Source organism: Periophthalmus magnuspinnatus, chromosome 21 (assembly GCF_009829125.3).
Source record: "Periophthalmus magnuspinnatus isolate fPerMag1 chromosome 21, fPerMag1.2.pri, whole genome shotgun sequence".
Lineage (NCBI taxonomy): Eukaryota > Metazoa > Chordata > Actinopteri > Gobiiformes > Gobiidae > Periophthalmus > Periophthalmus magnuspinnatus.
In genome coordinates this window covers 30,358,866-30,381,978 of record NC_047146.1, presented here as the reverse complement: position 1 = coordinate 30,381,978, position 23,113 = coordinate 30,358,866, and the positions used below count along the sequence as shown (strand labels likewise).

The 23,113-nt window shown below is 37.2% G+C and overlaps 1 protein-coding gene across 1 annotated transcript in view; it reads left to right on the top strand.

Moving 5' to 3' along the window:
* Positions 1 to 21,074, top strand: part of adcy5 (adenylate cyclase 5) — an 81,998-nt gene extending 60,924 nt beyond the window's left edge. The window contains exons 9-20 of the mRNA XM_033987557.2: positions 2,555 to 2,577; positions 5,732 to 5,891; positions 7,364 to 7,461; positions 8,208 to 8,295; positions 9,123 to 9,239; positions 9,689 to 9,850; positions 10,726 to 10,910; positions 12,762 to 12,894; positions 15,422 to 15,685; positions 17,649 to 17,853; positions 18,274 to 18,398; positions 20,865 to 21,074. Coding sequence (XP_033843448.1) covers positions 2,555 to 2,577; positions 5,732 to 5,891; positions 7,364 to 7,461; positions 8,208 to 8,295; positions 9,123 to 9,239; positions 9,689 to 9,850; positions 10,726 to 10,910; positions 12,762 to 12,894; positions 15,422 to 15,685; positions 17,649 to 17,853; positions 18,274 to 18,398; positions 20,865 to 20,993 — 1,689 coding nt within the window. The 3' untranslated portion in view covers positions 20,994 to 21,074. The remainder of the gene's footprint in view (positions 1 to 2,554; positions 2,578 to 5,731; positions 5,892 to 7,363; positions 7,462 to 8,207; positions 8,296 to 9,122; positions 9,240 to 9,688; positions 9,851 to 10,725; positions 10,911 to 12,761; positions 12,895 to 15,421; positions 15,686 to 17,648; positions 17,854 to 18,273; positions 18,399 to 20,864) is intronic.
* The last annotated feature ends 2,039 nt before the right edge of the window (positions 21,075 to 23,113 follow it).

Here is a 23,113-nt window from a genome sequence, read left to right as displayed (position 1 = left end):
AGTAAAAACAGTATAAATTCCTGTCTGCTCTGAGTCACTGTTCGCAGGTCTGCTCCACAGGGATCCAGTATTCACTAAATAAACACCATTTGTATTTACAGGCATGATTTTTCTGCTTGTTCAATTTGTTTAGACAATGTTGCACTAGCTCAAATCCTCCTACATGGTTTTGTTGTGTGTCTGACAGCCGCTAATGGGATATGAGAGAGTATAGGTGACATAGGAACAGGCACTGCTCAGTATTAGCTCTCAACATGCAAAATAATGCTACATTTTTAGGAACTGAGCCTAAATATGCAGAGTTTGTGTGTGAATGAAACAACTCCTGGTATGTTTTTAATGAGGAAACAACATTACAACATAGATCAATCAAACTTTCAATCAAACTTTATTTATATAGATCAGAAAATAGTGGCTCTTTAAGTCACATTATGATTGTGTTTTGGTGATTTTAAGATGTTATAAATCAGGGCTAAATGTGTGATACTGAGTGAGTGACAGGTGGATACCTTGAAAAACATACATTGTTACTATGGGATCGCCTCTCCACAGATCTAACTTAGTGGCAGTAACATCTCCTCCCCCAGAGAAGTTTTAAAGCTTTAAATATTTATATTCCAACTATATTCCAATACCAGGTTATTGGTTTATCTCAAATGTTCCCCAGTATGGCATTAAACCGAGCTGACTCACATGTGTTTCATTATGGATATTTTTATGGTCCGTAAATACCTTGTAAAACATATGTGAGTGGGGGTCTCCTCTTCACAGACCTGAACTGTAACTTGGTCACCTATTTGCTGCCGCCATGGGAATAGATACACTTAATGCCGTTCTGTGGAACATTCCAGGCAAAGCAATAGACAAGAGGAAGATATAAAATACTGTAGGTTTTTCATTACCATTAATCAACCAAATCTCCATAATCTCCAAAAAAAATATTACCTTGAGATGCAACACTTTGACAGTAAAACCTTCTATATTACAGGCTTACAGAATATCCCCCATTAAAGTAGTGCTATCTGCAGTTTCCTGGGATTAGCTTCATGTCTGATCCCGACAGTCCATTTGTCTGAGTGGATTTAACTTTGAACTTTTGGGTCAAACTTTCAGAAACTATAAGAAACAGTGGATCTATTTACTCCCCTCCCCATAGCTCCCATCACTGTGTCCCTGTATCTCAGTAGAGCTCATTGTACAGACTGACTCGAGACGCAATGAGTGAGAGATTATACAAAGAAATACAGTTTTGTTCCTTCTTTGTGCAAATGTTAAAAGATCTTGTGGTTCAATTTGTCAAAAAACTATACTTGCCATCTATATTTTGTAAGGCAGTTGTGAAGATGGGCATTGATTTGAATGATCATGTTTCAGTTAATCCACAAGAGGGAGCCCTAGTCCCACAGATGCGTTGCTTAGTATCTGGACAACAAATTTAACAATAAAAACAACATCAATGTTTGCTTTTGGAGATGCGATTTTATGGTCTCAAATGTTCCACAGTATGGCATTAAACTTATATTGATGGTTTCAGATGACTTCACAACATTCTAAGTATGGGCAGATTATATTTTATACAGATTTACAGATGAGAGTAGCTAAATTTAATATTGTTTAAAGGGCTTATATTGTGCTGTTTTCTGATCTATGTTAAAATGTTATTTCCTCAACACAAACATAATTGGAGTTGTGTTTCGTTTCACATTTAACACAAATCCTGCATATTTAGGCTGAGTTCTCTCAAAGGAAAATACTCTGTTCCACTTTGTGATGTCATCATGTGATACAGGAAGTGCTCTACTGTGTTTTTAAACTCCATACACCTTCACTAGAATCATTTTGATCATTTCAGCCCTGGATTATTTGCCAATTTCTACAAAAGAAGTTGCACGTAGTTGTTAACTTGAAAACTACCACTTCATGACATCACACGGTAGAACAGAGCATTTTGAGCTTTAGGGGTGAGGATAACTCAAACATGTGTGAATGAAACAAAACACAACTATAGGTATGTTTTGGTAACTGCATTATGGCATGGCTTAGTTTTCAGGATTCCATTTTATGTAATATAGGACACTTTTTGTTAATTTTTTTTGTTGTATACATTGAGTTGTTGGGTTTAGTCACTTGTCAACATTTGTACTTTTACCTTTTGGATATTTCATGGTAAAGTACGATGTTATCAACAGGGAAAATAGCTCTTGCCTCACATCTTAAAGCATGGCATTATGACATTGTATGTTGTAGGATCTGAAAACCACCAATATCTTATACAGTGGATTGACAGTTTAAATAATAAAAGAAAATATAACATTCCTGGTTGTGTCACCTTTGTGTTCTACAGAGATAGACAAGTTTACTGCAATACTGTGGAATATTCTAGGTAAAGAAATAACAGGTAAAGCAGATAAGAAGAGCGTGTGGGATCCAGGATTTTCCACCAGAAAAGTTGTAGTGCACTTTTAAAAAGAAAAAAAAATCAGCAAAGTGTAGAAAGCTGTTTAATATTTAGAAGTTTCCATCTAATTATCTCCTCTTTTTGTCTGTGTTTTAGGGATTTGAGGACCCTAAGGACAAGTGAGTACCCTTTTATTGCTTTCTTTGGACATTGCTTCTTACATAAACTCACAAAGGAGTTTTAAACCACCGTCCATCTCTAGAAAACTCGATAAAACGCATTCACCCAGAGGAGTAGTTACTGTAAAAACAGGTCTGAAGGCAATGGAACATATTGTCCTTTATTTCTACAGTCTTAAAATGAAACCTGAGACTGCTGATGCTGTTTTGGTTTAATTAAATTCTTTTACATTATGTTCAAAGCACAAACACAGCACAGATGTTTAATATGCGTTGTTGAGCACTGTTGTGTTCTAAAAAGGAAGAGGGCTTTGTCAGATGAACCCAAAACAAGAATAACAAATATAGACACTACAGAGAGCACTAAAGGATTGAGAAAAAAAACCTTCATAATAATGTTTTGAGTAGGTGTGACAAAGTGGGTTCCTTTTTCCCGTAAACTCACTTTAATTAATTTAATGTAAGCATATGCCTCATTTTGCTATAATCACCAACTAAACAGCTAGAAATAACTATCCCGGGTTAGTTTTGTTTAGTCTTTTGTTTAGTTATAGTACACCTTCAAGTGTAAATACCATATAAACACTTAAGTTACTTTAAATGTATTTTATTTGATTAACGCTATTCATTTCAGTTAAAGGAATTCAGTTAAACACATGCACCTAACGTCTATACTGATCAAGACAAAAGAGGGAGTGTTTAAGTATTTCAGTGCTTATAGTTTTATTTTAAACACATTTGTTAAAGGGACTGAGGCCCTTGTAATGTTGCTGTTAGTTTGGACATCCTGCTAAAGTTAAAACCTAAGAGTCACCAGTGGAAGAATTGTAGTTACCTGGGGGAAGTCCTTCCTGCTGGTGAGCCTATAAAAGTACGCTGGTTTACTCCATCAATGGACCATCAGTGTAGCCTGGTAGAAGTGGGTTTTCTCTTAGTTTTGTTAACTTCTGTTGCTTTTGATTTAGTTGAACACAGTAAATATTTGTAAATATGTATGATTTTCCCACACTTTACCATGGTAAACTTGAATACATTTTTGGCTGAGTCTGCCTCCTACTTAAGACCACATCGGCCAACTTCCCCTTCATATGGTGACGGTAGTGGTGGGATTCAGGCCAGTGGGAGGCAGTGAAGATGATGTCAATCAGACAAAACCCAAAGAAATCTTGTGCTGAGGCAGGAACTGATCCACCAGATGGTCAGCAGGGGGCAGTCGGTGGAGAACCAGAACTACACAAAGTGAAATCGGTAACCAATTAGTTGTCCCACAAACACTGAGACTGACAAGGTAGCATGCCCATTATTGACACCCCTTTTTTTCGTATTGTCATGGACATTGTTGGACCACTGGAAGAGGTCAAAGCTGCCTCTTGGGCAGGTTGTCATTGTAAATGAGAAGGTATTCTTGCTTCATTTACATGGTAAAATTGAATAAATAAATAAATAAAAATAAGCACCCCAAATTGTCACCTACCTAATCCAGCTCTTCTCCAGAATGGGCATCCCAAGAGAGATCATCACCAACCAAGGCGCTAACTTCACCTCCACACTGCTGACACAAGTCTACAATCTCCTGGGAATACAAGACATCAAGTATCACCCACAGACCATCATGTTGATGAAGTTTGTTGGTGATTCTGGAGCAGATTGGAATCAGTGGCTTCTGCCTGCTTGTCGAGAATTGCAAACATCTACTGGATTTTCACCATTCCAGCTTCTCTATGGACGTTCCATTCGAGGCGCTCTGGATGCCCTAAAGGAGGCGTGGGAGGGGCTAACTCCAGAGATAAGCTGGAGCAGTTTAAAGAGCTTGCCTGTGATAACCGGGCGCAAGCACAACAGAGGTGAAAACAGAGTTAGAACAAGGCATCCAGAAGAAGAGCTTTCAAGGTGGGCCAAAAAGTCTTGCTGTTATTGCCAACATCAGAGAGTGGACTTTTAGCTAAATGCCAAGGCCGATATGAGATCCATTAAAAAACTGGACCAGGCATCTAGGAACCTTTTTATGAAAGAATGCTGCAAAAAATATCAAATATTCCGCATCAACTTGCTTAAAGTGGCTTAACCGGCCAGACCCGGTATTTCCCGGCATGTGCATTCATCAACAAAGAGGAGCTTCCGGAGCAGTACTTCCCCTCACCAGCAGAGCTAGTGTAAGTCATCGTAGCACTGAGCAAAAACAGGACCTTCGAATTTACTTGATCAATGAACTTTTTAGTGAGACCTGTATATACTCATCTCATCCAGCACCAGATCCCTCTACGCCCACCAGAGCAGCACAGGCCACGTTCCAAAGGCTAGTTGAGACGAGCTGTGCACTACGTGGCTGCTTACATTGATGACATAATCATTTTCAGTCAGTCCTGTGAGGAGCGATGCTACTGCATTGCCCGACACCAAGAGAAGGCTAAGATCCTTCTTGGGATTAGTTGGTTGGTACCGTTCGTTCCAGACTTTATCTGACGTGACCCATAAAAATAGTCTGGTAAAGGTTAAAAGAACGTCTGAAACTGTACATGCTGTTAATGATCTGAGAGCCTGCTTTTGTCAGCTGCCAGTTTTGCAGTGTTCACATTTTGAATTGCCTTTTACTGCACAGACTGATGCTTCAGGGGCTGGGGGCAGTGTTACTGTAAAGGGAGGAGAGAAACCAACTTCCAGTTCAGTACATTAGCCGGAAAGTTTCTAAAAGAGAGAAAGGTTACTCAACAATTGAGAAAGAAGCTCTTGCTCATTGCTATTGCCAGTCGATTAATCGGTTGATGTGTGTTAGTCGACCAAGATTAGTCAGTTAATTATTTTATTAGGAATACCAGGCCTTTTATGGGCCAGAGCAGAAAGGAGGGACTTGTAGTTATTTTGAGATTTGGGAGTGAATTTTTAGTTACAGAAGAATACACTGTTTACTATTAGTTTTATATAAACATTTAATTGTTTGAGTTTTTGTGGTTTTGTCAGTTCATTTAAGGTCTGATAAATGGTCAGATCATATAGATACTTAATATGTTTGGGAGCTTTTGCTCGCACAACGCATTGCTCCTTTTAGTTGACTAATCTATACTCAGGGCATGGTTTAGTCAACCAAGGATTTCTTTAGTTGACTCCAGACCTATTTACTATTGTGTGAGCATATTTGTGCTTTTGTATGTTTCAGACACTTTATCTTCAGGAACACTCAGGAGAACATGAACCCGGAGGACGAGGTGGATGAGTTTTTGGGAAGAGCCATCGACGCACGAAGCATCGACCGCCTCCGATCGGAACATGTCAAGAAGTTCCTCCTAACCTTCAGAGAGCCAGACCTGGAGAAGAAGGTAACCATAGTGATAAATCATTATTAAAGGGGCTCTATGGAACTTTTACAGTGGAGGAGTTTGTCACCTGTTTGTCTCTATGAAGATAATTTTGCTTTGTCTTGAATGTTCCACAATATGGTATTAAACCTAGCTATCTCCATGGAGTCAAGTAAGTAACACAATCAGTCCAAATTACAGGTCAGATCATGGAGAAGGCGACCCTGGTAAAAGTAAGAATGCAGGTTTCTTTAAGGTTTTTTTGTAAAAAAAACCCAAAACACTTCATTGATACTTTGCAGTGACATCACGCTGGGGGTGTTCTACATGGATGTGTATGGCAGAATACACATTAGTTACCATGGTTACAAAATTCACACATTAGCAAACACAGCTAAAATGTTTTACATTGTCTAAAAACTCAAAAAAAAGGTTAGGGATTTAAACAACACATTTTCAGGAGCCTGTGATCAATATGAGCATTTGTCGTCCCATTTAGGATTTGATTTACAACAAAAATGTGAGAATGACTAACCGAAAAACTGCTGGCTATTGCTAGCTACCAACACAAATTAGCTCACCCGTTGTAGCTCCAACAAACTAAGTTATTTCTGATCAGATTATGTTGAAAATAAAACTCAGTCTAACAAAGTCTCAGACAGAGCAGAGCCTACAGTTGGCATCACACCACCAGGGAATGTTGATAACATTAGCTGTAAAGCAATAAAATAAATGCAAGACTGATATATTTAATGCCATAATGTGGAACATTCTACGAAACCTCACCAGTGAAGTTCCATAAATGTGTTTGTTTTTTTATAGGGAGTAGCAAAGGTTTGTCTACTTGTCTATTAACTTGAGGGTTGCTGGTTCAGTTTCCTTTCAACCCTGTTATTGTGTCTCCGGGCAGGACACATCACCCCTATGAATAAACAATTTACATATGTTTTAACAAGTTGATCGTCACACCTTTTAAATACTTCCCATTCAGTTTCCACACACTATTCTATCCCATACACAATTGGCGTATATGTGACCACAGTTTGCAGCTATAGGAGCACATAATTGGTTGTGACAGGCCAATTTCCTGTCTGCACCACGCTCCCTCCTCCGGTCTCCAGGGGGGGTCAGTCAAACGAAAGAGCAGAGGAGACAGAATGAGGAGTAAAGTGTTTCAGACAGAGGGTGGCCACCGGGGGCAGGATGGAGCTGTGATGTTTAAGAAGATAGTTTCAACTTTTAAGACTTTTCTGACAAGCAGTTTAAGAGTTTTGTTTTATTTTTGTGCTTAGTTGTGGTGACAAAGCTACTCCAAAATCCATTCCAGTAAATACAAAAATACCCCTTTCTTTCTATATCACTCTCTCCTTCACCCCCTTCCTCTTCCTCCCCCACTCTCTTTTTCCTCTCTCTCTTTACTCCCCTTTACCCTTCCTCCCTTTTTCCATATATCCCCCCCTCTTCCTCTCTCTCTCCTTGTCTCTCTCTTTCAGTACTCTAAACAAGTGGACTCCCGGTTCGGGGCATACGTGGCCTGTGCTTCTCTCGTCTTTCTCTTCATCTGCTTCATTCAGGTCGTCATTGTTCCACAGTAAGTCCAATTTAATTTGTAATAAACCTTTATATCTGACCCATCCTCACAAACGCCATTTTCAAATATGAAAGACGTCAAATATAAAAGATTTCAGTTTAGATAAATTTTGACTAGGTATAAAAAAATGTGGTTATTCATGTTGTTGTTTATCCTCTCTTCATCTATTCCTATGTACCCCCCTGTCTCTCTTTCCCAAATTTCTGCTCCCTCTTTCTCCCCCACTACATCAGTGAGTGAATTGTTTCTCTCTGTTCTCTCCCTACCTCTCCTCTGCTATCTAAATCTCTCTTCCTCTTTCTCCTCTCTTTTTCTATGCCCTCCCCTCTCTCTCTCCCTTTTTCTCTATCACTATACTCTCCCTCTCTCTCTCCACCTTCTTTCTTTCACTTTTTCTTTGTCTCTGTCTCTCTCCCTCTCATTATTTTCCCCTCTCTCTCCCCCCTATTTCTCTCTCTTACAGTGTAATGTGCATACTAACACACTCTCTCTCATCTCTTTCTCTCTCTTTCTCTTTCCTTTGCCTCTCTCTTTCCTTTCTCCTTATTTCTCTCTCTCTCTCACCTCGCCTTCTCTTTCTTTTTTCTCTCTCGCTCTCTCTGACAGTGTAGTGTGCATATTCAGACTCTCTCTCTCTGCATATTGACACACACTCTCTCCCATCTCTCTTTCTCTCTTTTCTCTCTCCCTCTCTCTTTGACAGTGTGTCTTGCACTCTCCTGATGTAAATCTTTGTTTTGTTTCAGCTCCAGTCTGATGGTGGGCTTCTTCATCACTTGCCTCATTATCTTGACAGCTGTCATGTTTGTGTCCACCATCTACTGCTGCTACGGGGTGAGCTATTATTAAAACCTGTCACAATAAAACATGGCACAACATATGCATAATGCTACTTATGTTACCTAGCAACCATACCTTAAATACGGGCCAAAGCTTGTCTCATTTACATAATAGTTATTTTTTAACAACTAAAACCTTTTCTTAATGAAAAGTGTGGTCCCTGGATGTAAACTGTCCCTGCATTTGAGATGGAGGTTTGTGTATTAATGACATAGATAGAAGGATTCCTTTTTAGAACTTATCTTTACTTCCTGGAATTTTTTTTGCCAACAAACTGACACTTGATTGATGTAAAAATATGAATATTAACCACAGGTGCTGTCCCACTGTACAAAGACATAATTTAAAAACCTGTCATAAGTACTTTAAAGCAGGGCGACTTGTAAAGAGGCACTGAGGGGAAATTATTCATAGATTGATCTGATATTTCATTCAACAAATGCATTTTTGTGTCTTTGATTTATTTTGATGTTATGAAAATCTTGCATATTTCACAAACCCCTGGTCTGACACGTCTTTCAACTGCCTACTTCTAAACCAAGCTTGTGTTGCTTGCCACACATTCTCATTATGTTTTGGGCAAGAGTGGTGCAATGGGTGATGCATTTGGAGAGTTGATTACACGCTTGTCTGACTTTTTGCATCCTTGGGCAAGACATTTGCTCTCTGTATATGTATGTATGTACATAAGTATGTAATAAATCTACAGTATTACATACTTGGCATGTTTTGATATTATCAATACATTTGCCTTTTGTTGTGCTTATAAAGAGCGTAAATGCTTTTTTGCAGTAATATAAGATCACTGTTTGTTCCTCCAGCTGTTCCCCGTCCCTCTCCAAACTGTGTCCAAGAGGATTGTCCAGTCCCGGCTCAAGAGCACTTTAGTGGGAGTCTTCACCATCATTCTGGTCTTTCTCTCAGCTTTCATCAACATCGTGAGTGCATCTTAACTCGTCAAAGACCTGCTGTCACATTATTATTGAGTGGCTGTGCAACCAGCTGCAAAATCACATGTGTTTTTGCCTCTCTGACAAAATGAAAATTACTAAAGTAACTAAGGTACTATAACTCTTGGATGACCACCAGGGGGCGGTGCTGAAAGCACTGACTGTTCCCTTCATGCACAGTTCCTTTAGAAATACCAATAGAGTCACACCTGTGACCCTGAATGATGCCCAGACGTAATATATTCCCTTGATATATTCCCTTGCCTACAGAGCCCTCTGGTCTTTTTACCTCCTTCCCTGTCTCTCTCTCGCTCCTTTCTTCCTCTCCAGTTCACCTTCCATGACCTATGCAGGTGTATAATCTCATCTCTTTCCCTCTCTCCACTCTTCCCTCTCTTGTTTGTGTTATAATGTCTCTGTCTCTCCTCTCTCCGCAGTTCACCTGCAGCTCTCATGACCTCCGCAGTTGTATCGTCGCAGAGTTGAATATTTCGTGGGACAGTGTTGGTCCGTGTCACCCTCAGCTCCTGAACCTGAGTCTGGACTCAGAGCAGAGCCCGTGTGCACAGCCGGGCTCTACTGTCTGCAGCTTCCCTGAGGTATGGCAGTGGTCATATTATAAAAGCACAGTAAAGTCATATTATGTTGGTATATGTGACTGGTAAATCATATTTTATACTTATATAATATAGTCTTGTGTCATACTGTATCTTATGTCATTATTTAATTAGTTTTATATTTGTACATAGGGCTCAACGATTTGTGAAAAATATTTAATTGTAATTTTCTTGACAAACAATGAGATTGAGATTAGATTTTTCTGATTCTGTTCAAATTTGACATTTTAAACGCATCCAGAATATTGTAGTTCATTGTTTGTAGAGGTCGAAACTACAGGGTTAACAGTTTTCAAACAGAATAAGACTATTTACAATATGTAGTTGATTGTGGAGAAAAGTATGGTACTTATGGTACTAAAACTTTGATTTTGATTAGACTGCGATTAATCTTGCAACCCTATTGGTATGTTAAACAACACATGAAAAGTACAACTATTTCAGGTGTTTTATTTACAATAAAAGTAGTAGTGGCTGCACAGTGGCTGAGTGGCTTGCACTCTCTTGCAGTACTGTATGTGTTCTCATCAGTATTAGTGGTAGCATTAAGTGTTTTCTCTTCTCTCTTTTGCAGAACTTTACATTGTGCTTGCTCCTCCTTCAGTAGTAGTAGCAGCAGTAGTAGTTACAACCCTTTCTCCCCCTCTCTCTTTTATAATACTCAGTCTTAATCAGTTGAACCAGTAGTACTTACTGCAGCAGCAATAGTAGTATTAAACCTCTCTCTCCCCCCTCTCTTGCAGTACTTCACATTGTGCAGTCTTCTCAGCCTGCTGGCCTGATATGTAATAGTAGCAGTAGTAGCTGCAGGAGTAGTAGTAGTAGTATTGACTCTTTCTCTCCCCTCTCTCTTACAGTACTTCACTTTGTGCGTCCTCCTGAGCCTGCTGGCCTGCTCCGTCTTCCTGCAGGTCTCCAGTATTGGGAAGCTGAGTCTGATGCTGGTCATTGAGCTTCTGTATGTTCTGGTGCTGGAGGTGGCCACAGTCAGTCTGTTTGACAACCAGGACCTGCTCATCATGGCCAACGCTCTCAACACCACGTACGTAGTGTTGTCATGATACTAACATTTCAACTAACTAAAGAGTCGGCTCAATACTCAATACCGATTCCAATACCACAATGAAAATTTAAAAAAAAAAACACTCTTTCAATACAAAGTGTTTCAATAGAATGTGGTTTTCAACATTAAATTGTAGTATTCTTCTGTATTCCCATGTGGTTTCATATCTGTGTAATCTTTTAGTATCTGATTTTGGACATTGAAATTACCTAAAATGAATACATTGATTGATTTGTATCCACGGGGGAAAAAAAGTGTTTTTGACTTTTTGGTACACTGATTCTCTATAGTTGGACATAGTAAGTCATAAATACATTACAATAGAATTAGGACTACAGCTAACCTTATTTTTTTTTAGTTTTTTATTTTTTTCTTGTTTTTTTATTGGGTGACTAGTCGAACATATTTTCTATTGTACATTGAGATTTTTACACACATTTTTAATCTGCCAAAAGTTGCTGTAAGGCTACTAACATTTACGATAAAAGAAATTTTTAAAAATTGTCTGCGAAATTCTCATTGTTGTGCAACTAATATTTTGATATTTTCAACGTTTATTTTTAAGCACTCGAATCTCTAAACACAATAATAATCTTATCTTTATTCAACAATTGATGAAATATTTTAGATAAATTAATACATTAAATAGTTTTTTCTATTTTGCTCCATTTTTATTGATTGTCTTGCATTTAATTCCTGGAGACTTCTCTTACTCTTAGCTATAATTATTAGTTCCCCTACTTTAACCGTAATGTAACCCTTACCTCAACCTAAACTTTAACCTAAACTTTGACCTAAACGTTAACCTTAACCTAAACTTTAACTTTAACCTAAACTTTAACTTTAACCTTGACTTAAACTTTAACCTTAACCTAAACCTAAACTTTAACCTAAACTGTAACTTTAACCTTGACCTAAACTTTAACTTTAACCTAAATTAACATGTAGCCTAAACCATGTTGTTGATGTGATATTAAAGGGTTGTGGGACTGCAGAAGTACAATGAATTGGGGTCATATTACCAATTTGAAACACAAAAATACTCTTTAAAATGACACTATTTGAACAGATGTTAATTATGTTTTTATTTGTCTTTTCACAGAAACACGACAGGCTCAAGGTGAGTGTCCTCTTCCTCACATTAACCTCCATTTCCAATGCAGTGGCACAAATGAACCATACTGATATACAGGGAACAGATGCTAAAGCTAATGACCGTTAAGTGCTGTTTCACATCACCACTTCTGGCTAAATACTTCATATGGCAAATTTTAGCTGTAATGTTAAAGAGCCTAGAATGTGCTATTTTCAGATTTATATTATAACACAAACACAACACACAGGTCTGTTTTTGATGCGATAAAATTATAACATGACTTAAAACTCACAAGTGAATTTTGCGTAATATAGGAGCTTTAATGTGAAAATAACTATATATTTACTCACAAATAAAGGTGCACTATGCAACTTTTCCATCAGGTGGCTTGCCTCCATCCAAATGTTATAATTTTGTCCATAATGTTTCATAGTGTGAAACATGGCATTAATCTTGCTAATAACTGTAACTTGGCCTGGTGGTCTTACCTGCTTGTCCCGATGGAGACAGATAAGTCAGTGTCATCTTGGGACATCTGGCATTTTTGTAGCTTAATCTTTCTCAACTTTTGCAATAATTTTCTATTCACAGGACTTTCACAAACTAGATAGCCAGATTAATCATTTATCAAAATAATCTTTAGTTGCAGCTGTAATATTTTTGTCTACATATCTTAATCTTGTCATTCTGTATACATATATGTGTATATAACCTGTATGTTTGTGTCTTGGCAGCTGTGTGGTGGACTTGAAGGTCCCTCTGAAGATCATGACTCCTATAGTGATCACTGTGTTTGTGTTGGCCCTGTATCTGCACGCTCAGCAGGTCGAGTCCACGGCCAGACTGGACTTTCTATGGAAACTGCAGGTCAGTGCAAAGACTATTTAAAAGAGCCCATGTTACTTTATTTTCTATCTATGTTATGTTGTTTCCTCATCAAAAACATACCTGGAGTTCTTTTTTGTTTTATTCACACATGTTTAACACACAGATCCTGCATATTTAGGCTGAGTTCTTTTCTCAAACAGAAAACACTCCACCTTGTTCCACCTTGTGATGTCATGTGTTAGTACAGGAAGTGCTCCACTGTGTTTTAAAACTCTTTACAGCTTCACTAGAATCATTTGGATAATTTCAGCACTGGACTTACCAGTCTCTACTGAACAAAATGTAAAAAGTAGCTGTTAGCTTGAAAACTACCACCTCATGACATCACAAGGTGGAACAGGGCATTTTGAGACTAATAATAAAGGATTCCTCAAGCATATGTGAATGAAATAAAACACAACCCCAGGTATGTTTTTGAGGTGACAACATTATAACATGGCTAAAAGCTCTCAAAATTCAATTCTGTGTAATATGGGACCTTTCAGGACTGTTTTTGCCTTATTTAATACTAATGGGAAAGTAAAAATTTTGTCACTTATTATTTCTGAAGCTGAAGTTATTCTGCTCTGCCCACTCTTGCCTCTGACCGCTATTAACCCACAATTCCAGTTAAGCGGGAAACCCCCAAATCCTGTCACTAAAATATGATATAAAGTCATATTTGTGGCATGGTTTAATTCTGCATTCATCCAGTTGTTGTTCAAAATAGAGACGGTTTCAACAATGTTTGTGTTTGGGGTCGCATCCAGAACTTATTTTCAATTTGATGGAACTGGCTTGAAGCACTGGGCTTTATCTGAACCTGTGTTTACAAAGTACAGCCCAAAGGGAGGAGTTTAGAGTGAAACTGCCCTGTCCTTGTTTACTTCCTAACATCATGATGGATCGCCATGCCCCTGTTGTGTATTGGCTGTCTCACCTGCCGTGTCGTTAAGCACCAGACCGGCATTTGATTGGTTTGTTGTGGGCTTTGTCCACGGATTGAGAACACTTCTGTAAACAGCTGGTAGATTATATCAGAGTCTACCCTTTCTGTTCTGAGAGGGATTCTCTTTGCTAACTTTGCAAAAGAAAGAGAATCTCTCACCGAACAATGCCCAGATGACCACAGTTAAAACGTCTCTACTTAGGTTGACTTGAGTAAAATGTTCAGTGTTCATGTGCACCAACAAGTCCAAGCAATAAGCCTTTCTTTACTTGACTTTTGAACAGTTTAGACCACATGTGTCAAACTCAAGGCCCGGGGGCCAAATGCGGCCCAACATATCATTTTATGTGGCCCGCGAGAAGGTAAATTAAAAGGCATGACTGTCATAAAATAAGTTTATACTGCTTTAATGTGTGCATTGACCATAAATTAATGAGATTTTCCCAACAAGTGGAGCTGAGAAATATTTGCAAATAATCATCACAAAATGTTCATGGAGAGGAAAACTGTCGGCATGGAAGGAAGTTAGAAGGACTTTAAGGAGAAAAACCTGTATGTTTTTTGTGTTACAAGGCGGGGTCGGCACAATCTTCGTCTACATCATTTTGACACCAAACATGGAGCCAAGTATGCAAAAGTTAGCCTGCAAGAAAAACAACAAATTGTCCAATAATTAAAAGGCTGTAAAAGTGTGTGCTCTGACCAGATCCACACTTTTAAAAATGTCAGTTTATCAGGAAATACGCCGTTTCACAGACATGTAATATTTGCAACTTGAATAAGTAATAAATACAGAAACAGTTATTTAACACGTTATAAAGTAGTTACATTTATTTTACATGATGTTTGTTTACATTTAATGACATTTATACAGCTGCACAGTTATATCTGGCCCTTGATGGCACCATTTTGCTGATGTGGCCCTCGGTGAAAATGTGTTTGACACCCCTGGTTTGGACTGTAACTGATTGCTCTTGATATCGGCAGTCATATGCAAAATATTACAACCAGAATGATAATACTGTGTCCGTGGCAACTTCCAAGATAAGGTCAGCTCTCTGTAGGTTTTGTGTCAATCTCAAGATGAAAATTACTGTAAATGTACAATTCTGGAAATGTACAAATCTACAATTTGCCAATTTAATAAGTACAGCAGAATGTTTATCATATGATCCTGGAAAAAAAATAATAAAAAGGTAAAATGTAACAAATGTAAAACTCATAGTACAAAGATTACTTCATTTTTGTGAGCACTGTTGCTACAAAAACTCGAATTACAAATTGGGATTGATACAAATTGAGTTTATACATTGCATGGCCAAAAAAGTCACAACCAAAAAAAAAAAGGTCACACACTCTAATATTTTGTTGGACCATCTTTAGCTTTGATTACGTCACATATTCACTGTGGCAATGTTTCGATTTTGCTTCTGCAATGTCACAAGATTTATTTCCATCCAGTGTTGCATACATTTTTCACCCAGATCTTGCATTGATGATGGTCGAGTCTGACGCTGCACAAAGCCTTCTCCAGCACACGTGCACTCACCCAAATGTATGTTATGCACTTGTTTTCAGGCCACAGAGGAAAAGGAGGAGATGGAGGAGCTTCAGGCTTATAACCGTCGTCTGCTCCACAACATTTTACCCAAAGATGTGGCTGCGCACTTCCTCCAGAGAGAGAGGCGAAATGACGAACTGTATTACCAGTCCTGTGAATGCGTCGCGGTTATGTTTGCCTCCATCAGTAACTTCTCTGAGTTTTATGTGGAGCTAGAGGCCAATAACGAGGGAGTGGAGTGTCTGAGGCTGCTCAATGAGATCATCGCGGACTTTGACGAGGTATGACGTAACAAATATTAAAGATAAGCCATATATGCTATGGTCAGTGTTGGAAAATGTTGAACCTGATCATTTCTATTAGTGATTAGATCCAAGAACTTCCTATATTGCGACAAAAGTCAATAAAAATATAAACTTTTCCTGCCTCCCCATCTGTATTAAATATTATTGTCTTATTGCAGTGGTGGGAGGTAATGAAGTACAAGCTATAAAGTACTCTACTTAAATAGAATGTTTAGGTATCTGTACTTTACTTAATTTTTACAGTTTTACTTTTTACTTTTATTTCATGATATTTGAGAACAGGTATCTGTACTGTCTATTCCACTAAATATTTGTACTGGACTGAAAAGTAAAAGTACTTTTTATATGATTTGAGGGGTTCTTTTTTACCATGTTTGTGTAACATCCTGACTAAAGTTTTCGAGTTCAAGATTTGGCTTTGAGCAAACAAAAATAAATACACAAAATTCATGAGAAAAATTAAGAAATTGGTTTGTATTGTTACTTTTGACCAAAATATATATGATTTTTAATCAATATCACTTAATTTAAGACTTTTTTCATGTGATTCTTTTACTTTTACTTGAGTTACTTTTGTTGCTCCGGTATCTGCACTTTTACTTAAGTAACAACATTGAGTACTTCATCCACCACTGCCTGATATGAAGGTTTTGGCAGCTGTCCTCTTTTGTTGTAGCGATTCAAATCAAAGTTTGATATCTTTTGAATGTGGATAGGGCTGAACAATAAAAAAATCAAATCAAAATCACAATTTGAATGGACGCAATTATCAAATCCCAAAGGCGGCTAATTTTGAAGTACCATAATTTCCTGCACAAACAAAATATCCTGCCTCATTCTGCATGAAACCAGCTAAACCCTGTAGTTCAGATCTGTACAAACATGTTCTGAAATGTGATTCTTGTATTAGTTTGTCAGTTCATGTCAGTCTTTTCGTTAATTCTTCCAGACACATTTGAAGCAGAATCTTGTTATTAAAATATAAATTGCAAATCTAATCTCAATTTCAGTGCTTGTCAGAAAAAAATAGCAGTTTAATATTTTTCCCAAATCGTTCAGCCCTAAATCAGGAAGCAATTATTTACCTGAAACTCAATGGTGGAGGGTAACAAAGTACAAGTAGTAAAGCACTGTATTTAAGTAGAAGTTTTAAATATCTGTACTGTACTTAAGTACATTTTACTTGTACTTCACTACATTTGAGAGCAGTTTTTGTACTTTCTACTCACACACTCTACATTTTTTAACTGGACTGCAAAGTAAAAAGTAGCTTTCGTATGATTCAAGGGATTATTTTTTACCATGGTCATAATATAACATAACATCCTGACTAAAGTTTGCAAGTTCAGGCTTTGGCTTTGAACAAACAAAAATAAATACATAAATAAATACACAAAAAATTTGAAAGGGCTGAATACTGCTACTGTTGACCACATTATGCCTCATTTTATATCTATATTACTACATTTCACACTTAGACAAATTAACAGTATTTGTGTGAAATACGTTTACTTTTTACTCTTTAAGTAAATTTTAAATGGGTACTTCAATACTTACTTACTTTTACCATGTTCGTGGCGACATCCTGACTAAAGTTTTCAAGTTTAAGATTTGGCTTTGAGCTAAACAAAATAAATACACAAAATTCATAAGAAAAATTAAGAAATTGGTTTGTATTGTTACTTTTGACCAAAATATATATCATTTTTAATCACTTCATTTAAGACGTTAACAAATTAACAATACTTTTACTTTTTACTCATACATTTTTAAACAGATACTTAAATACATTTACTTAAGTAGATTTTTTTCATGTAATACTTTTATTTTTACTTGAAATTTTTACTAAATTGAGCACTTCATCCATCATTGCTGAAACCCATGAATATCAAATCCTGTAAACTTTTGCTCTCTGTCGCTCACTCGTGTCTCTGTGTAGATCATCAGTGAGGAGCAGTTCCGTCAGCTGGAGAAGATAAAGACGATCGGCTCCACGTACATGGCTGCCTCTGGTCTCAATGACTCCACATACGATAAAGCCGGTCGCTCTCACATCAGAGCTCTGGCCGACTACGCCATGAGACTCATGGACCAGATGAAGTACATCAACGAGCACTCCTTCAACAACTTCAAGATGAAAATAGGTGAAATATACAAGGGAAATCATGGAATTAACGGTCATGCCTCGAGGAAAAATTATCTTTTATTTATTTTCTGAACTTATAAACTAAACTGAGCTCATGGAAGTTGGGCCAGTTCTGAAGCTCTGCAAGTTTTGGTAGAATTCCAAAGACACAGACTTTGTTTATAGGTGATTAAACAAGTACTTTTCTTCAAGTAACCCACTCAAAATATGTGCAAACAAGGCAGAAGTAAATAAGGATCAAAGTGCAGTTGATCAGTACTTAATGTGTGTTGGTGCGTCTTTAGTCCTGGTTTAATCCTAATTCCCGTCTAAGGGTGGCTTCACTAATGTTAGTGTGTTTTGTGGAACAATAATCATTCAAATATTTTTGTGTATTTTATTTTTACTTACATGTGTTTTTTTATTTGTTTGTTCCCAGGTCTAAACATTGGTCCAGTGGTCGCTGGAGTGATCGGAGCCAGAAAACCGCAGTATGACATTTGGGGAAACACAGTGAATGTGGCGAGTCGAATGGACAGCACCGGGGTCCCAGAGAGAATACAGGTACAAACTACTAATACCTCTACTTTACTACTACTAGTACAATAACAACAGGTGATAATATATGTAAATGTAAAAATATCTCCTTGTAGTATTTGGCTTCAATGTTATTTTCATATGTAGCCCGTGACATTTTAACAAATCCTTATGGACTTATGTGGTCAAAGCCTGATCTTGTCACATCTCATAAGATAAGTAAGTCCAGGCCTGGTTAGTACTTGGATGGGGGGCTGCTGAGAATATCAGGTGCCACAGTAGGGTGCCAGTCGTTGTGTCCTTAGACAATTCACCCACATTGTCTATGAAAGTGATACAAGTGTTGGTGGTTGTTGGAGGGGCAACCACTGTATAAGACTTATGGGATGTTACAAAAAGTCATTTGTTTTTTTGTTTTTTTTCTCTAATAACCAAAACTGGAATCTCAAAACACTACATACATTGAACCAGGAGTGAGTAAACTGACAAATCAATAACATATAGACAATAAATGACTAAATAATCAAACTAAATCAGGATAATGCATATTCGGCTGTATTCTCTTACTGCTTTATATTGGCCACTTCACACATGGACGCCTATGGGCTCCATCAACGTAATGAAAAATGCTAATTACTTCGGACCATATAAGCTGTGCTCTATCAGATGGGAAGTCATTATAGAACCAGTAAATCATTTAAACTGAAATGGAAAACCTTCATTTGGATTTATATCATATTTCCATAGAGCAAAGGCGTTGGAAACTACATTGAAAAGCACAAGTAAAGCTGCAGTAATGTCAAAGGGCTCTCAGATATTTATGGTATTGGGAAAAATGAGGCAAGTAAATAATAGAGAATTACAATGGGACAATCAAACAGGACGGAGAGCTTATATTTTCTATTGTACTAATACGCCTGAATACTAAGTAGTAAACATTTTACATATAACTAAGTCTAAAAGTACTTGTGGAATCAAAATTCAGAAACATTTTTTTTTTTTAAATGTCATACACTTTTCAGGCAAAAACCTGCATGGGACCCACACTGTAAAATCGAACTAATGCGTCTTATAGATTTAAGTGGCAATACCAAATACTGTTTCATACAAAAGATAATAAAATGTAGTATCGTTTAGTCTTAAATATTTCAAGCATAGATATAATCAAATATAAATCTTATCTGTCTGTTAGTTTTAAATGGAATATTGGGACACAAAATCTGTGAGATTAGAGGAGTTACAAGATAGGATCCACGAGAAAGATATAAATAAATAAATAATTATGTGACAAAGTTGACAATTGGCTGTGTGCATCCCTGAGTAATATGTGAACAATTATATACCAGCCTTGTCTATCGATGGTATCTGTGGGTAGGACACTTGACAAGCCATACAAAAAATACTTACATATAACAGCGTTTCTCAAACTGTAGTGTGCGTACCATTAGTTTAGAAACCAATCTTTAAATCCTCCTAAAAGTACTCCTCCTGTTGATTATTTATCTCATCTGTGATTTAAAGCAAAGCTAAATAACACGTTTACCTTATTAAATGTGGTAGTAAGTCTCTGTGATAGTTCAATGGGCATTTTCGAGGCGTTTGAATCGTCCCTCGACTCCCTTCGCTGGCGGAAAACCAGCCTTGCAGAAAATGGCAAACTGACCTGAAGACACTTCTCCTGGGAACCTCTTTTTATATGGCAACATTATGTTTTATTGTTGTATGTGATTATACTGCCTCGTTTCAATAAAAAAAAAAAACACTTTTGAGTCTGTTCCCTGACAGTGTACTGGTACTCTCGATCGCTGGAAGTTACTTAGTTCTGCTTTAATCTTATTTTAGGCTTAATTTAGTCCTGAGATAGTCTGGGTCTGTAGCTGGTGATACTCGATAAGACAAATAACCTTGATTCATTTGCAGTGGTGGATGAAGTTCTCAATTTTGTTACTTAAGTAAAAGATACAGAGGTAAAAAGTTACTCAAGTAAAAGTAAAAGAATCACATGAAAAAATCTACTTAAGTAAAAGTATTTAAGTACCCATTTAAAAAGTATTTTACACAAGTGTTGTTCATTTGTTTAAGTGTAAATGTAGTAATTTTGATTTAAAATGAGATTTTGGTCACAGTAACAATACAAAACAGATTCTTAATTTTTCTTATGAATTGTGTGTATTTATTTTTGCTTGCTCAAAGCCGACGCTTGAACTTGAAAACTTTTGTCACGACGTTACTACAAACATGGTAAAAACAACCACTCGAATCATCAAGTACTTTTTACTTTTCAGTCCTGTTCAAAAATGTGGCGCAGTAGAAAATACAAATACTGCTTTCAAATAGAGTAATGTAAAGTCCAAACTATCCACTGTAAAATGTTCTTAAGTAAAGTACAGATACTTAAAAATTCTACTTGAGTACAGTACTTTACTACTTGTACTTTGCTACCTTTCGCCACTGTTCATGTGTCTCTTTTGTCTGTTTTGTGTATTTGTACAGGTCACTACAGATCTGTACCAGGTTTTAAGTTCCTATAACTACACATTGGAGTACAGAGGCATCGTCACCGTCAAAGGAAAAGGAGATATGATGACTTATTTTCTCACTGGGGGACCACCGAACAGCTAACCCACGCTAACATATCCATGCTAACTCCAATTTCTATGGATTTAACGTTGAACCAGATGGACCAATGTAACACAGCAAATTCTGGACTATTTTTGCTGCAAATGTTACCAGAATGGCTACTTTTTGGATGTCATTTTTCATTTAAGACTTTCAAAAGAGGATTATAATACGTGGATTTGTGGACATTTTTGAGACCAAAGATACAAGACTTCTGTTAGAGAAATCATATACTTTGTTATGGGCCCAGAAAGGACAATATGAACTTATTCCAATTTGTTTTAAAGCTCTTATTTTGAAAGGCTGCACATGTTTACTTCCTGTCCGTCAGCAGCGCTTATAAAAGGATGTCAGAAGAGCTTTTTTACACTTGTTTTTTTTTTTGTATTTCAACAGCACCAAAATGTCTGAAGCCGATATTTTAAAATGAGTCTATATTTTGTACATTATTATATGAAAGAGCTATCTTTAAACACCAATGCGTATTTAGATTGTACAGTCTATGGCCTCACCTTTCGGGATCTTTTCCAAGCTTTTCTGGTGGTAATTTGCAGATAATATTTGACACTTTTTGAATCACTTCTAGTCTGATAAATGGGGGGTTAATGTTGCATTTATATGGTCTAAAGGTAATGAATCATTTTGAAAATCAATACGCCATTCAAAGTTGCACTTCGATAACTTTTTCTGCCACCTGCTTGTGTCTATGGAAATGTATTGCTTTGCCTGGAATATACGGCTTTCAGAGATTCTAGATAAGCGAGCCTATACCAAAAAAGTGTCATAGTGGAGCTTTATGTATAAATACATCATCACAGTTCCAGGATGTAAATTATATATATCTATGGGTTTCAGAATGATGAAAAATTAGGGCAGTTTTCATCTTGATTACCAAATTTAAGACAAAATGCTTTATCTTTTGAATGGGTAAAAGTGATTGAAATGTTGCAAGAAGCTAAAAGCCCTGAGTACTTTAACCATTAGTTTCATAATTGACTAAACTATAATTAATAATTCACCACAGAAATACTGGGGGTGACAGTGACTCAGTTGGTAGAGTGTTTCTCCACTGATTCAAAGGTTGGTGGTTCAAATCCTGCTCTTGACATAAATGTCATTGGTAGAGCAGTCAGATCTAGTGACCCACAGGTTGGTGAAGTGATTTTAGCTCTCAGAAATGAATAATGTCGTTATGTCTTTGTGCAAGACACTTAACCCCTTAAAGGTAGAAAAGCACTATATAAAAATGTGACTGTTTACCATCATTTAAAGGGCCCATATTACGCTATTTTTGTGTCTGTTATACGGCTGTTTCCTCATCAGAACCAAACCTGGAGTTGTGTTTTGTTTCATTCACACATGTGTAACGCACAAACCCAGTATATTTAGGCTCAGTTCTTGAAAACACCACCTTGTGATGTCATCATGTGGTAATACAGGAAATCCTCCACTGTGTTTTTAAACTCCATATACCTTCACTGGAATCATTTGGAAAATTTCAGCCCTGGAATTGCCAATCTCTACTGAACAAAAGGTTAAAGGCAGCTGTTAACTTGAAAACTACCACATCATGACATCACAAGATGGAATAGAGCATTTTGAGCTTTGGAGATGTAGACACACATCACAAGAGTCAATTTTGCGTAATATAGGACCTTTAACCTTTTCTGTTATATAATTGGAAAACAATAAATAAATACTTGCACCCAGGGACCACATAGATGCACCATAATGACCCCATTGAGATTATTAGATTATTCCTCACAGATGTTTTTGCACTGCAGTGTCCTATATCCGTCCCCCCTTGTAATCAGATGGTATACGACCCTTTGAATGTCTGTGATCCGCGAGGCCTTTCTCGTCTTCTGATGGTTCAAATTCTATGCTTTTTTCAGTTTAATGCAGTATTAGACAGCTCAGCATGGTACAGTGTCATCTCCCATTTAGCCATAATAATAATGTTGATGATTATAATGTAGGAAAATGGTTTGTTTCAGATGGTGATATAACAAAGGAAATATTGCTGGGTATCAAGTAACATCACAACATTACATTGGCCAATAACATTTAATATAGATGGGGGCAGCTAAAATGAATATTGTTCAAATGTGGATTTCTGTTGT